At 53.0% G+C, this 14,719-nt stretch overlaps 1 protein-coding gene across 8 annotated transcripts in view; it reads right to left on the bottom strand.

Moving 5' to 3' along the window:
• Positions 1-13,109: 13,109 nt before the first annotated feature.
• The window catches only part of DEPDC5 (DEP domain containing 5, GATOR1 subcomplex subunit), a 122,003-nt gene continuing 120,393 nt past the window's right edge, over positions 13,110-14,719 (bottom strand). For all 8 annotated transcript variants that reach the window (XM_073886868.1, XM_025858126.2, XM_025858128.2 and 5 more), the window contains 2 exons: positions 14,040-14,122; positions 13,110-13,872 (listed from right to left, as the gene is read on the bottom strand). In XM_073886868.1, coding sequence (XP_073742969.1) covers positions 13,583-13,872; positions 14,040-14,122 — 373 coding nt within the window. In that variant the 3' untranslated portion in view covers positions 13,110-13,582. The remainder of the gene's footprint in view (positions 13,873-14,039; positions 14,123-14,719) is intronic.

Below are 14,719 nucleotides of genomic sequence, written 5' to 3'. Positions count from 1 at the left end.
TCTTTGTTGCTTGTGTTTTTTCTCTCTCTCTCAATTAAATAAATAAAATATTTGAAAAAAAAAAAAAAACAAACTTTATTCTAAACCAGGATGAAGTTTGGGGTCACTGGGTAACAGTTTCAGACAGGCACATTTTGTTTTTGCAACTGCTACCCAGTGACCCCATTTCTGCCCCCTGTGCAACAAGAACAAGCATGCCCCCCCTTCCACACGGCAGCTTATCATTAATTTACAACCAGATCTTATGTCTCCCCTACATCTTACCATCTTCAGGGGTGAGGGGGCTGCAGAGAGAGAGTGCTAACCTGGAACTCGAGAGAGCCTGGATTCTCATCCTGGCTCAGCCACTGTCCACGGACCAGTACGTTTCAAAACAAAATTAAATAGGTGATTTGACAAACAAGGGCATTAAAAACAAAAAAACAAAAAAACAAAATCCTATCACCACCTCCCATCACCCTTGTTTCATAATAGAAAGGGCATCCTGACACATAAAAAGTAGGGCAGACAATCTGAGAATTCATTTAGCTTTATGAAAACTCCCTACATTGTCCCCATTTCTCTCATTTCACCATGTCCCGGTACAGACCCTGTGGGGGACTGGCCCAGGTCTACAGCCCGCAAGGACCTCTGCTCCAACCAATTAAAGAAAACGCCATCAGCCAGAAAAACCAGAACAGGGCCCCCTGCCATCAGGACACGGTTTCGAGAGGGAAGGAAAAGCTGAATGTGCCTGGCACCATGGGTAGCGGAGCTCAGGAAGCGAGACAGACTTCTCCATTGTGTCACAGCCTCATGTCCAGGTTCTGTCTTGGCTTAGATGAGCAAAGGCTGTCCCCACCCTTGTAACTCTGTGGGCACCCCTGAAAGCATGTGGCAGGCAGGGGCTGCCCAGGACCATGTTGCTCACAGGTGGAACCTACTAGAAGTCAGGAGGACTGTTGCGGCTGAAAGGCCGGTATAAAGCCTGGTCCGTTCTGAGAAGACAGCAGATTTTTCTCTTGGGGCAGATCTGTGCTTGATCTGACCAAAGCCTCCAACCCACAGGCCTCCTTGCCACTCATTCATTCTCCTATTTATTTCCTGTTTATAGAAGGCCTACTATATGCAAACATTGTGCTAACATCAGCAGGGTGAAGGTGAGCACGGAATGACTTGGTCTCTGTCCTCATGGAGCTCAGAATCTATTAGGAAAGGCAGATATTTAACCTAAATGCAGGGGATGGGTGCAAACGTATGCGTGTGCCAAGTGCTGGTGCAAAGGCTCATGCCGCCCCGGGAGCGTGAAAATAAGGGAATTGCGCTCGCCGGTGGTCAGGGAGGCTGGGGCGGTCGTGACCAAGCTGGGGTGGGAACGAAGAGTAGGCATCGACTGACCAGGTGAAGAAGGAGGGAAAGCAACTTCCAAGTGCCTGGTGTGGGACGAGCATCCACCACGGGAAGAGCTGAATGGGGCCGGTGAGACCGCACCAGGGGAAAGCACCAGAAAAGACATGCAAGAGGCTGAGGCTCTAGGTGGGGGGTTCACAGGCTAGTTAAAGGCACTGGGTCTTTTTCTTAATTGAAATAGGAGACCACTGAAGGGTACTGTAGGCAAAGTGGCACGAGGTAAGTGTTATGACTCGACAGCAGAGAGGGAACACCTACCTCCTCCAGGAGGGAAACTGGGGTGGATGTTGACCTGGCTTTCTGCTGATCACTTTGCAACATAGACACATAGCGAACCACTATGTGGGATGCCTGAAACGAACATGGTGTATTATGTCAAGTATATATCAATTTAAGAAACCAGTGATGCAGGGCACCTGGGTGGCTTAGTCGGTTAAGCGTCCGACTCTTGATCTCAGCTCGGGGCTTGATCTCAGGGTCGTGAGTTCAAGACCCACATTGGGCTCCATGCTCGGTGTGGAACCTACTTAAAAAAAAAAAACAAAAAAACAGTGATGATGATGGTGGTGGTGGTGATAATAATACTGATAAAACTAATAATAGAGCTAATGTTACTGAACACTATGTCCCACACACTGCTTTAAGAAAGCATTCTTTATGCATCCATTCATTCAGTCCTCACGTTTGTCCTGTGAGGCGGGCAATATTAATATCCCTGTTTTACAACTGACAAAACGGAGGCACAGAAAGAGTAAGTAACTTGCCCAAGGTCACACAGCTTGTAGGTGGTAGAGTTGGCAGATAAGGGAGTGACCTCTGAGCACCTAAAGAAACTGCTCTCGTAAAAAAGTCATAGGACCGGGAAACGCTGTCCTATGAGAGACGCCTGGGGACAGCAACCTGTAATAAACTTGATTTGAACAAGCACTCACTGAGCACCTACCATGTGCTATGTATGCACACTGAGGTGAGTACTGAGGATTTGGCAGGGACAAACAACAACAGTCCCAGAACTTACATTCCAGTGTGGAGAAAAGACAATGCACAAGTGGGCAAACAATGCAGATGATTTCAGGTGACGAAAAGGGCTGTAAGGGAGAGATAACAGGGTAGTGTGACGGGCAGTGACAGGCAGGGGGGTGGTGCCTCTCTAGACAAGGAAGGCCTTGCTGAGAAGGTGGCAGGTGACACCAACAAGGACGAAGCAACTGAGCCATGATGTTGGGAAGACGGTTCCAAGAGGGGAGAGTCGTGCAAAGGCCCCGAGGCAGGGGCAACCTTGGGGTGTTCATGGAACAGAGAGAAGAGACGCGGCATCGTTCTGAGTGAGGAGGAAGAGATGAGAATGGAGACAGATGCTTCCAGAAGCCCAGGCCCCATAGGGCCTTGTGGGCTATGCAGAAAGTTGGGATTTCATCCTGAATTGATGGGAAGTCACTGGAGGGTTTCAGGCAGGGGAATGGCACAGCCTGTTCTATGTTTAAAAGAGAGCGTGTTGGCTGCTGTGAGGAAAATACATTCTTTGAGGCAAAAGACGCAGGAGGACAGTCAGGTTGCCGCTGCATCAGATGAAGGTGGAGGTGGTGAGAAGGGTCAGATTACAATATATTTTTGCTAATGGATTAGATGTGGGTGGGGTTGAGGGAAGGAAATACAGGATAACTCCAAGGCTTTCAGCCTGAAAAACCGGGTAGATGATGGTACAGTGACTAAAATGGGGAAGACTGTGGGAGGAGCAGGCTTGGGTGGGAGCCGGGAGGACACAGCCAAATCAAGAGTTGTGTTTTACACATATCCAGTTTGTCACCCTCTGAGAGCTCTCAGGAGAGGCCAGGAAGACAGCTGGACAGACAGGCTGGAGTTCAGAGGTGGGGTCGGGGCTGGAGATCTCAGGTCGAGACACACGGGCACGGTAAGGTGGTGGTTAGAATCACCACCATCGGACCGGGTCGCCCGAGGAAGGAAATGCAGAACAGAGGTCCAGGGCCCACAGCCCAGGATCCTCCAGTGTGCGGAGACTGGACGGGGCCATGGAGACCAGCAAGAGAGGGTGAGGAAGGCGGTGAGCGAAGGAGAGCACAAGGAGAGTCCAGCCTGGCCCAGCTCTCCGCTGAACTACCTTGTTGTCTCAGGCAAGTTGCTCCCTGTCTCTAGGCCCCAGTTTCCTTTTTGTAAATGGGGGCAGGGGGGCGGTGGCCCTACCCGTCGCTGAGGTGGTTCCCCCTGGATCATTGTGTGATACTCCCGTGGCCTCTTGCCAGATGAAGAAAGCAAAGCTCAAGCTTGACCACTTTGTTTCCAGGCCTTCTACAATGGGCTCTTGCTGGAAGAAATACAAAATACAACAAAACATAGCCCAAAGGCTCACCACCGAGGGGCAGGGGGCAGGGCAAAGTTATGGGACCTGGAGTTGAATCCAGATCTTGCCACGTGCCAGCTGGGTGACCCTGATTCTTACAAGTACTTATCTGTACGAGGCAGCCAGTAATACCCACTACGAGGGGTTGTTGCTAGAAATAAGCCAGGTGGCAAGCCAAGCACCCCACACAGCTCCAGGCATGTGGTCAATGCCACACTTCCTTTCTCCTTCAGGAAGATTTCTTTCCTGAATCAGAAGAAAAGGACTCCAGACTGGCTCTACCCTTGCAGAGCAATGCAGTTCTCCTGCCGCTCAGCCCTGGGGCCGCCAGCTCTGTGCCGCCTCTGTCCCTCACCTGCACGGCAGGTGGAGTCTGCCAAGACTGACTGGTCAGCCAGCTGGAGCCTGGGGCCCTGTGGGGGCCGGGAGGCAGGAGGGGGGATCCGCTTCTAGGGCTTCTAGGGAGCTGGGCCTGGAGCCTGGAGTCCTGGCCCGGCTCGGTCACGGTTAGACTAACGGCTACATTTACCAGGCACCTCCAGGGTACCAGATGCCCAACTAGTGCTTTACCTGAGGGTTCTTCAGCAATCCTGCTTGCATGGTGAACATATTCCTATTGAAAAGATGAGGGAACTGAGGTCCAGAGAAGAGAAAGTCTTGCCTAAAGTCACCAGGCCTTCCAGATATTTCTCTTGAAGATGTGTCAAACAGGGGGGACCCCTTAAGTAGCCTATGTCCTGCGTGCCCTGGTCTCTGCTTCCTTCTCCAGCCACACAGGTCCCCAGCCTCTCCCCAGGGCTCACCAAGCTGCTTTCCCTCTTAGGTTCTTTCAGCCGGGAACTAGCCCCCTTTCCTCCCAACTCTGCCCGTTGCAAGCTCTGCCATCCATTAGATTTCCATGGAAATGCCCAGAAAGCCTTCCCTGGGTCCTAGACTAGGTTGGGGGCTCCCCTTTAACCTCTCACAGCAACCTCTCCTTGGCCTTTGCTGTACTTCTCACAACGAATTATTTCACAACCATAACACTAGAGAGATACATAACATTTTGTTTGCCATGCTTCTCCCTCCTGTATCCACGCACGATGCCTGGCACATAGATGGCTCTCGATGTTTGTTGACGGGAGAACGACCAAATTTGTGAACGTGAATGAGAGAATGAACCACAAGTGAATCTCCCTCTTGCAGTGATGAGCTAGCTGCAGTTCTGCCAGGAGACAGAATACTTGTATAAAGGGCCATCTCCCTTGGAGTCTAAATAACAGAACCTGGGAGAAAGAGTGTCTTCCAATGATGCAGACGCCGCCCAAGGAGGCCTGCGTGAGGAGACCCCAAGCCGTGTGTGTTGGGAGGTGGACACCCAGCTCCCTGCATGGGTTAGGTCCCCAGACCACGCTGGCTTGTCTGTCCCCCCCCACCCCCAATCTCGGACCCCAGCGGGGGCAGCCAGTCTCCTGGTTCCTGCAGGAGATGGTGGCGAGGGGGTGGCGGTCAGACTTGCCTTGTGTTGCAAGGGGAAGTGCGCCCCGTTTCATTTCTGCTTTGAGGCAAGACACATCCTGTGTGTCAGACCACCCAGGATTGCTCCTGTCCTAGCGCCAGCCACCAACGGTGGCCAGTGTGGAGATGAGGCACTGGAGAGCCTGGGAATGTGGCCCTCACTGCCACGCGGGGAGCCTAGGCCCCAAGCCCTGAACTCCCACCTTCCGGGACCTGGCTGCCCCACCATGGAAGCCACCTTCAGTGGGCTTCCTGCTCCCATGCCCCCACTTCTTTCTCTCTAAGGGAAGAGCCCTGGGGGTGGAGAATCCCTGCGTTCAATCCCTCCCCCGCCATGTGTGCGCTCAGTAACTTTGGCTAAGTCCTTCCATTTCCCTGAGACTCAGTTTCTCCTTGGAGGAGTGGGGGTACCACCACCTAGCCGCCTCCCTTGGGCTGCCCTCAGGCTCTAACAGTCAGCCCTTGGGAATGCACTTGCTTGGAGCTCAGTGTATTACCTTTCTTCTGCTTTCTGTCGCTCCCTTCCCAAGCTTCAGACTAGCTGGTGCTGGACCAGGTTCCAGGCACAGCTGCCAGACACATCCAAAACAGACTGTTTGGTCTCCGTGAGGGGAGTATTTACAGGGCTGCCTTAAAATTATGGTATATTTTGTGTGCCATTCGGACCACTTCACAAAGCCGATGGCATTGGGTCTTCAACTCCGATTCCTTGAAAGAGGCAGAAGAAACATCGTCCTGGCCCCACCCCCAAACTCGAGGTCCAACTGGTCGACTTGCTCAGGATCACGCAGGTAGTGGGCATGGAAGTCAGACAAGAACTGCAGGGACTCCACCTGGTTGTGCAAGGTCTCAGAATATTTCATAGAACTTAACCCCCCGGGGTCTCACACCCATCCCCCAGACTCAGCGTGGTTTGGGGAGCTTGGACGGGCTGAAACTGGGAACAGGGTTTCTGGCTCGCTGAAGAGAAAGGGGATAACCAAAGAGTATCACTCCCTGCCTGCCCCAACAGCGATGCCGGCCGCCTCCTCGGAGCCTGGGTATGTTTAAAACCTGCTCTTCAGATTTAGGACAAGGAAGAGCAAAGCCTGACAGGCGAGTGAGGTGTCTTGTCTCTGTCCCCTCCTCCCCAAGGTGTGACCCCAGGGCCCAGGCTGGCTCAGGGCTTCCCAACAGTGGACTGTTTATCACTCTGGGTTGCACCCTGGAACTTGACATTAAGCTTCCCTCTGGAAACCAGCTGTTGCAAGTGTGGGCTGAAGTGGGCAGGTTTGGAGAAATTGCTCTCCAGTCTTCTCCCCATCAGGTTTCAGACAGTCACGTCCTCTTGTCTGGTCTGGTGCCAAAGCCCTCCAGCCGTCCAGAATCCCTTCCCCAACCCGTCCTCCTCACCCGCCCAGAGAACTCTCACACAGCCTTCAAATCCCAGGTCAAATGCCCCTTTCTGCAGTCTTCCCAGTTCCCCTACATAGAATAAGGCCCCCTCCTCTATTTCTATAGCGCTTTACGTCGAGAGTGCAGGGCTGACATGGGTTCAGTTTTGCATAAATGTTGGCCGAATCAATGAATTCAACCAATGCTAAATGAGCCCCTTTGTGTGACGGGCACTTGCAGTGGAGGACACAAGGATGAGCAAGATGTGCTCTCTGCCCTCAAGGAGGTTATATGTTGGGGCGCCTGGGTGGCTCAGATGGTGAAGCGTCTGCCTTCGGCTCAGGTCATGGTCCCAGGGTCCTGGGATCGAGCCCCACATCGGGCTCCCGGCTCCGCGGGAAGCCTGCTTCTCCCTCTCCCTCTGCCTCTCCCTGCTCACACTCTCTCTCTCTCTGTATCTCAAATGAATAAATAAAACCTTAAAAATAAAAAAAAGGTTCTATGTTATTGGAGAGACAAGCTCTACATACAAGGAAAGAGAAACGAGAGCCGTGCCACAGCATGTAAACACTCAATATGACCAGGATTCTAATCCTGCTTCTGTCCACAACTTGCAGGTCCCTTAGCCACTCTAGCCTTGGCACCTAGCAAGAGTAATGGCTATAGGAGATTGGGGATGGGACTGCCATCAAGAAAGGATTTAGAGCCCCATAATCAGGGGCAAGTGGCATGTATCTTTTCCCCCAAAGTCACAGGAAGGAGGGGCCCGCCATCTGGACCTCTTACCCGATCAGAATCTAGTTCAGAGTGTCTCAACGTCAACACTACTGATGTCTGGGACTGAACAATTCTTTGTTACAGGGGTTGTCCTATACATTATAGGGTGTTTAAAAGCACCCATGAGATGCTGGTAGCACTTCCTACAGTTGTGACACCCAAAAATGTTTCCAGACATTGCCAAATGTCCCTCAAAGGGGGGCCCAAATTGCCCCCAGTTGAGAACCACTGGCTGGCACTGGGTTCTCCTCCAGTGCTGTATCCAACGACCTGGAAAAGGGGTGGGGGTTTTGAGAAAGGATAAAAATCTCACAGGCTTGCCTCTGGCAGAGCCCTGCCCACCCTCTCAAGCTTGTGTCTGCTCAGCTTCTGAGGACAACACAGGATGAGGCGAGACAGGACATTTTGCCCTGTGAAAGGGGTGCCTTTCCTAGGACAGCGCCTGGTCACACACCTATCTGTTGCTCCCAGACTGTGGGGAAGAGAAGAACCCAGAATGTGAGCTACCAGGGTTGGGTGAACAAAGACATTAGGAAAATGTTTCTCTCCCAGGATGCCCTGGGCTTAAAAATAAAATTCTGTCTCTTTTTAAGAGACACATGAGGATTAACGGGGAGAAATTGGGCCTGGATAAGCAATCTGGTACAATCCACAGTGCACAGAGAGGAGGGAAGGGACTCAGCTCCCATCCCAGCTGCCACCAGTCGCCTCAGAGACCGACAGGGACTCCCATCCCCTCTTGGCACTCAGCTCTCCTGCCAGTCGAGGAAAGATCTGACATCTTGTGATCCCCAAGGCTTCTCCCAGACTCATTGCCAGAGGAGTTCAGATGAAAATGTCAGGGCTCAGAGAGACGGGTTTGCTGGTGGTCATAGAGCCACACCTCCCACCCACCCCTGTGCTTTGCCACCAGGGTGGGAAGAGATTTTCTTCCTGAAGGACTATGTGCTGATTCACTGAGGAAACAGATGAATCTTGCTGCAGCCAGAGAAGCAGATGGAGAACAAATCTAAAGACTGGTAGGAATGAGTCCTTGGCACCTGGCTTTGCCCCCCACAACCTGTACATGCCAGGCCAGGCACTGGGCAAGTGTGTGGCATGGCCTGAAAGCCAGGAGCTGCCCAAAGCATATGCACGCTGAAGTCAGGGGCTGTGGGGCTGAAAGGGAAGGAGCAGACAGGGCCTTCCAGAGAGGAGCCTGGAGGTGAGGAAAAGCCACTGGCCCCCGCTCAAAGTCACTGCGTGCTCCCAGCAGAGCGCCTGTATGTGAGGCCACATTCACATGTTACACGGCATCTGTACGCCAGCAGGGCTGGACCACACACAGTGCAGTCATCTGAAATACAGGGCTCCTAGCCAGAGCCCCAGGTCTGAGCAGTGGCGATGCCTCACTGACCCAGCCAAGGGGGTCAGCACAGCAGGCCGGGCTGGGTTCTGGGGTCCCACAGGCCTGATTCCCAGCCCTGCTGTTAGCTGTGTGGCCCTGGGCTTCACTGCCTGGGCCTTCCACTCTCATCTGGTATGATGATGGTTGATAAGATTACCCGATGCAGTGGCACGTAAAGTACCTAGGCTACATTGCCCAGAACACAGCCAACACTCAAGAAATGGAGTGACTGGGGCGCCCGGGTGGCTCAGTCAGCTAAACATCTGCCTTCGGCTCAGGTCATGATCCCAGGGTCCTGGGATGGAGCCCTGCAGCGGGCTCCCTGCTCAGCGGGGACCCTGCTTCTCCCTCTCCCTCTGCTCTTCCCACCCCGCTCGTGCTCTCTCCGATAAATAAATAAAATCTTAAAAAAAAAAAAAAGAAATGGAGTGACCATTACTATATGTATCTGAAATGTTCGGGCTCACTGTAAATTGGCTTCTCTTTAGCTTTCTGTCCTGCTATTTCCTATCCATGTTGGCAAAGCCTCACAGACTTCCTTAGTGTCTCAGGCATATACCATGTGTTTCTTCTTGTAATACCTCGTTTCCATTTTAATTATTTTGATGGGTCTCTTCCTACACAGGGGATATGGGCTTCCGTGCCTATCCCATGTAGTACTTGGCAGTTCCGGGCCCAGCCGGCGGGCTTTGGTGGTCCTGTGCCTTCGGCGGCCCCGGGCAGCCGTCTGTCTGCTGTCAGATGTCATTTCTCTCAGCCGTCAACTATGTTGCCTTTCTGTGTGTGGCTTCTAATCTGCTTTGGTCTAAGAATCAGATTTCCAGGCTAGTTAGAGCTGCGTGTAGAGTACTCAGGAAGAAGCCCAGACATGGAATCTGGAACAGGGTTTCTCAAATGGAACCCTGAGGGCTGAGTGTCTGTTTATAGTGGAGAGTCCCAGACCCCCCCCCCCCCCCCCCCCCCCCGCCCTCCGAATCAGAATCTCTGGGAGAGGCTCTGGAATCTGCAATTTATGCAAGCTCTTTCACACGGGAGCGCTAGAGAACTAACACAGCTACTGCTTCTGCTTTGAAGCCGTCTTGGCTTATTTCCATTCCTTTGGTAGAGGGCAAGGGTGTTATGCTAGCTCATTTCTTTTCCCATCAGGTTTTTATGCATCTCACACTCTGTGTGGTTCCCCACCCTGGATTCATTTCTACATTCAGGAGGCCGATGGTGCTCCCCAGGTGTCCGAGGGCCTGGGTGCACCCCAGCACAACCACAAAACTGAGAAATGTCTCCAGAGCTGCTCAGCTTCAGGCAACAACCCTGTTCACGACGAGGAGCCAGGATGGCATGGTCAGAAGGCCCTCTTTCTGCTCTTGGCAACGTGGCACCTCTGACAAGAGAAAATACTTCTCAGCAGAGGTTCTTGGGACCTAGATAAGGCAGAACAACCACAGCAAATAGTTAGTGGAGTACAGCCCTTTGGGCCAAGTGGGGACACTGGGCTCAGCCTTTTGACCACTCTGACTCTCCTATACATCCCACCAGGTCCAAGGCTACTGCCCCTTTAAAGACTAGCCTGTCCACTCCAGCTCTCTGATTATTCCCTTCTCTAAACTCCTGGGGGTCACAGAGTCTGGGGCAATTTAACAGTTGGTGTTGAGGGAGGGGCACAATGTTCCACCCACTGTCCACGCTCTCTACCCACATTCTCTTATGTGGTTTTCAAGACCCTGGTGGCGGCACTAGTGTCTCATTTTACAGATGAGGAAACTGAGGTTCAGAGAGATGCAGTAACTTACTCAGACTCACACGCTGGCAAGTGGCTCTGCTAGAATCTGAATCCAGCCGCTTGCCTCCTACGCCTGCCCTCTCAACCTCCACACTACTGACGATAACCAAATGCTTAGAAAAACACTGGGCCTGGGAACTGGAGGACCTGGTCCTTGTCCCAGGGTCACCTAGAACCTAGAGCCTGGGGCAGGTCACTCCCTGTTTCCTTAACTGGGAGAAAATGAAAGGGTTGGGCCAGATCTCCTAGAACCCCTCTGCTCTAAGGCCTTGTCTTCCTGGACCACCCTCATCCCTGCTTATACTGGGGTGACCCCAAGGCATGTCATGCATGTGTCTGGGCCTTGATGCCCCATTTCTGAACATGAATAAGCACCCTCCATGACTTAATTTAGGGAACCAGATTGGTGATTGCATCAAGATCCTCCTTACAGTCCATGTGCCCCTCCTTTGTGCTGGACCCTGTTGAGGGGCCCTGCCACGTGTACCTGCTCCCTTGGTCTCACCAGCTCACTCACTTGACTCCCAGTGACTGGAGAGCGTGCCAGAAGAGATTCTCAGCCTAGGGGGCTGAAAGGGGTCAGCAAATAATTACATTGTCACAAGCAGAGAAGAAGAGCAACACTCAAGAGAGGTGTGTGTGTGGCGGCGGGGAGGGGGGGCGGTGTTGGGAAGAAAGGTGAGGCCACATCATCTCCATCTATTCCCAGATTCTGGCTTGGACAAGTGGGTGGAAGGAGGTGCTGGTCAGAGAGGAAGAATGTGGGGCAACTAGGGTTCAAGGGCATAGGTGTTTCAGGCCCAGCTCTGAAGGGTGAGTGGCTAGCATTCTACTCTCTAAGCCTTCTTTTCCCGGGTCATTTTTGGAAGAGAGGAGGGCAGAAAGTAGGATACTGAGGACCACACATGTCTGTGCCACAATATCTGAGCCGGACAGGCCAGTGGCTGCCACATCCGGCAACATCACGCAGGAAGCTGGCTCAGAAACAGGGCAAAGAGGACTTTCCGTGCGGGAATGTGGGAACCGCTGGCGTTCGTCTACTGCTTGCTGGGTACTAAGTGCTTTCATACACCTCTGTCTTCTGGTCCTCCCACCACCCTAGCAGACAGGCTCCCATTTTATAAATGAAGGATGTTGACGCTTAACAACGAGTAAAAGGTTTGTCTCAGGGAAGGGAAGGTGAGAAAGGAAAAGAAAATGGGATTTTTATCAGGGACCGGTTCCTCACCAGGAATCACCCCGTGTGCTTTCACCTATATTAACAGATGCATTCTCTCAAAATCTCTACATGTAGCACAAATAGCTCCAATTTACAGATGAGGAAACGGGCTCCATTAAGTAACTTAAGAACCCCGTGCAGGGAGATTCAGATGCAACACCCAGCGCCTGGCCCTTGAGTCCAGAGTTCATTCATTCACTCCACGTATTCAGCCAACATCATTTCTCCACCATCTGCTATCATGCTGCACGTTTAGGAACAAAGAGACAAACAAAATAGGCAAGCTTCCGTCATGCTAGCGTGGAAATGTGCCGAGTGTTGCTGGGGAAGTACAAGGTGCTGTGGGAAGACCTGACAGGTAGCCCACTGTGCTTCCCTGGAGAAGTAACACATGAGCAAAGAGCAGCTGAATGATGACCAAGAGTTAGCAAGGCAGAGTGGGCCTGGAGAGGAGGAGTGTTCTCAGCAGATGGAACAGCATGTGCAAAGGACCTGAGCTGCTAGAGTTTGTGATGTTCCAGGTGGCTGGAGGAACAGCGTGGGACCAGCTTGTACATGGCTATGTCTAAGATGTTTGAAGTTCAAGTACCCAAAGATGTCTAAATAAGTTTAAATAAGTGGCGGGCACAATCGGAGTGGTTTTTAAATAAGACTGTGAGTGCCAAGTGGAGGATGACCTGGAGGGAAAGCAGAGACGGGTTAGGGGCTCTCCTAGCCATGCAAGAGGAAGAGGAAGGAGGGCTGCGCTGAGCTGGGCGAAGCAGCAGAGGGCCTGGGAAGAAGTGGGTGGATTCGCAAGCTACTGAAGAGGGAAATCAACAGGGCTTGTGTGGAGAGATTGGGGGGAGGGGGGTGGCAGTACCTGTCAGGTCCCCTCTGTCCTGCAGCCCCTCACCCCTGCCACCAGCAGGTTAGGGCAGGGTGCTAAGGTTGAGGCACTATGCTGAATCTTATCCCTTTAAGAAGCGGGTTCTAAACCTTGGAGTCAATAGAGACTTCCTTTTACTTTTTTAAATGCCATGACATCCGCGTGCCACACCTGGGCTCACCCACTTAGCAAGATTCACTCTGCCAGCACAAGCCGGTGGTTGTGTGTGGTACTATCTGCTCTGCTCACCAGGTCTGAAAGAAACTATTTTGCTCTTGCCCAAGGGCCTGTGAAAAGACATCTTTCAGAAAATCCACAGCCAGACTCTCCAAGACAGTGAATTCTGAAGTCCTCCTCACCTTCTGTGGCTGCCTCATTTGCCACTATGTCCCTGGCGATGGGGCCCGACTGCCCAGCCGAGGATGGGACCGCCGCTGCCAGGAACCAGAGGAGGCCCAGAGATGCTGCATGTGGCACTTTATTCCTGCTTCTGATATGTACAGGTATATACAGTTGGTGTGAGCCTATGGTACACTATTTCACAAAATTATCTTACATCCTGTGCACACTTTCGGGCGGGAAGTGGCAGACGGCTCCGAAAAGCCCACAGCTGGCGGAGGGAAAGGATGCTCCCAGGAGCCACCCCCTCTCCAAGGACATTCATGGGGGCTGCTTGCCCCCCTCCCCAGTACTGAGGTCCTCCCACAGATCTTCTGGGCCTCCCACCTGCTCTCAGCGCTCGTTTCTTCCTGAGTCTTTCTCCTCAAGGGGAAGAACATTTTGTGGGGGGTGGTGCGGGGGGAGCAGCAGCAGCAATGGCCCCCACTCACTGGCAGGGGCACTGCCACCTGCCACCCAGAGCCCGCCTGCCCCTACTGGACACGGTCAGCAAGAGCCGAACCCTCCCTGCGCTTGGACCCCGGCGCGGCCTGCCCTCACGGGGCGCTGGCATGCATCTTCTCCAGGCAGCTCGTCCAGAACGTGACCAGCCGGTTATCGCGGTTGATGCAGAAGTCTGTGAAATCCCTGAGCAGCCGATCAGCGAACTTCTCATCCCCCGTGGCGCTAGAGCGCCACGTCTTGGTCAGCATGGTGTTGTAGGCCCAGTTGTAGCCAACCCGCTCCTCGCAGAACATGCTCTGGCTGGTGGAGCTCGTGGAGTTCCGCCGCCGCCGCTGCCCCGAGAACTTGCGCCTGGAGTAGGGCAGCTGCAGGAACACTGTTCCTGAGGAGCAAGGGGAGGCCCTGTGTCACCACCACCAGGAGGGCGCCCCCTCCCCAGGCGGCTGCAGGGGCTTGGCAGACACAGGCTCAGTGAAGGGGAGGAGCCCCCGTGCACAGGCTCCCGCTGCTGGGACCCACCTGTCCCACGTTTCGCCTGGAGTGTCTCACCTGTAACGTGGATGTACTGAGGCTTGTTCTCGGCAGGGAAGTTAAAAGCAGAGGCGGAATATTTATCTTGCACAAACCCAAACCTAAGGACAAGAAGACACACAGATTAGGGCCTCCGTAGCTAAAGGGACAGGGGGAGCAAATGTGGCCAAGAAGACTTTCTGACAGCCCAAGCTACAGGGACCTGGGAAGATCTCTTTCAAGACGGAACACTCAGGGGGCTCGTTTTTGCCCTCACCAGACCTCCTCCTGCCAGGCCTCCAGTCATCTCCAGGTGGCTGAGAACCCTCTCACCAGCTGCCCTCCATCCCTCCCCCTGCATGCCCCCCAGCTGTCCAGTCAGACCATCCCTCCGGGGACTGTCGCCCTGTCCCCCTCCCGCACCTCTTCTCTGCCTCTCCCTGGAATCCACATCGGGTCTGACACAGTGCTGGATGCCCATCCATATAACGAGAAGGGGAAGGTGCTTATCTTAATTCACCTTAGCCACACCTCTTTCCCTTAGGTTCTCCCAGCTAGGCACGTAGTAGGTTCTCAAAAAAGGCTCCGAATTGAAATGGAATGGATTATCTTAATTGAAATCCTCTTCTTAAAAATGAGGAACTGAGTCAGGGGCTCTTGGCTTCGCTGTTCCATTCCGGAAATGGGCAGGAGGAGCCACTTTTCATCTATGACTTACT

Source organism: Callorhinus ursinus, unplaced genomic scaffold (assembly GCF_003265705.2).
Source record: "Callorhinus ursinus isolate GAN/ISIS: 27379988/994484 unplaced genomic scaffold, GSC_fseal_2.0 scaffold72, whole genome shotgun sequence".
Taxonomy (NCBI): domain Eukaryota; kingdom Metazoa; phylum Chordata; class Mammalia; order Carnivora; family Otariidae; genus Callorhinus; species Callorhinus ursinus.
The sequence above is the reverse complement of the archived record's forward strand: the minus strand, read 5'-3'. Positions and strand labels throughout refer to the sequence as shown.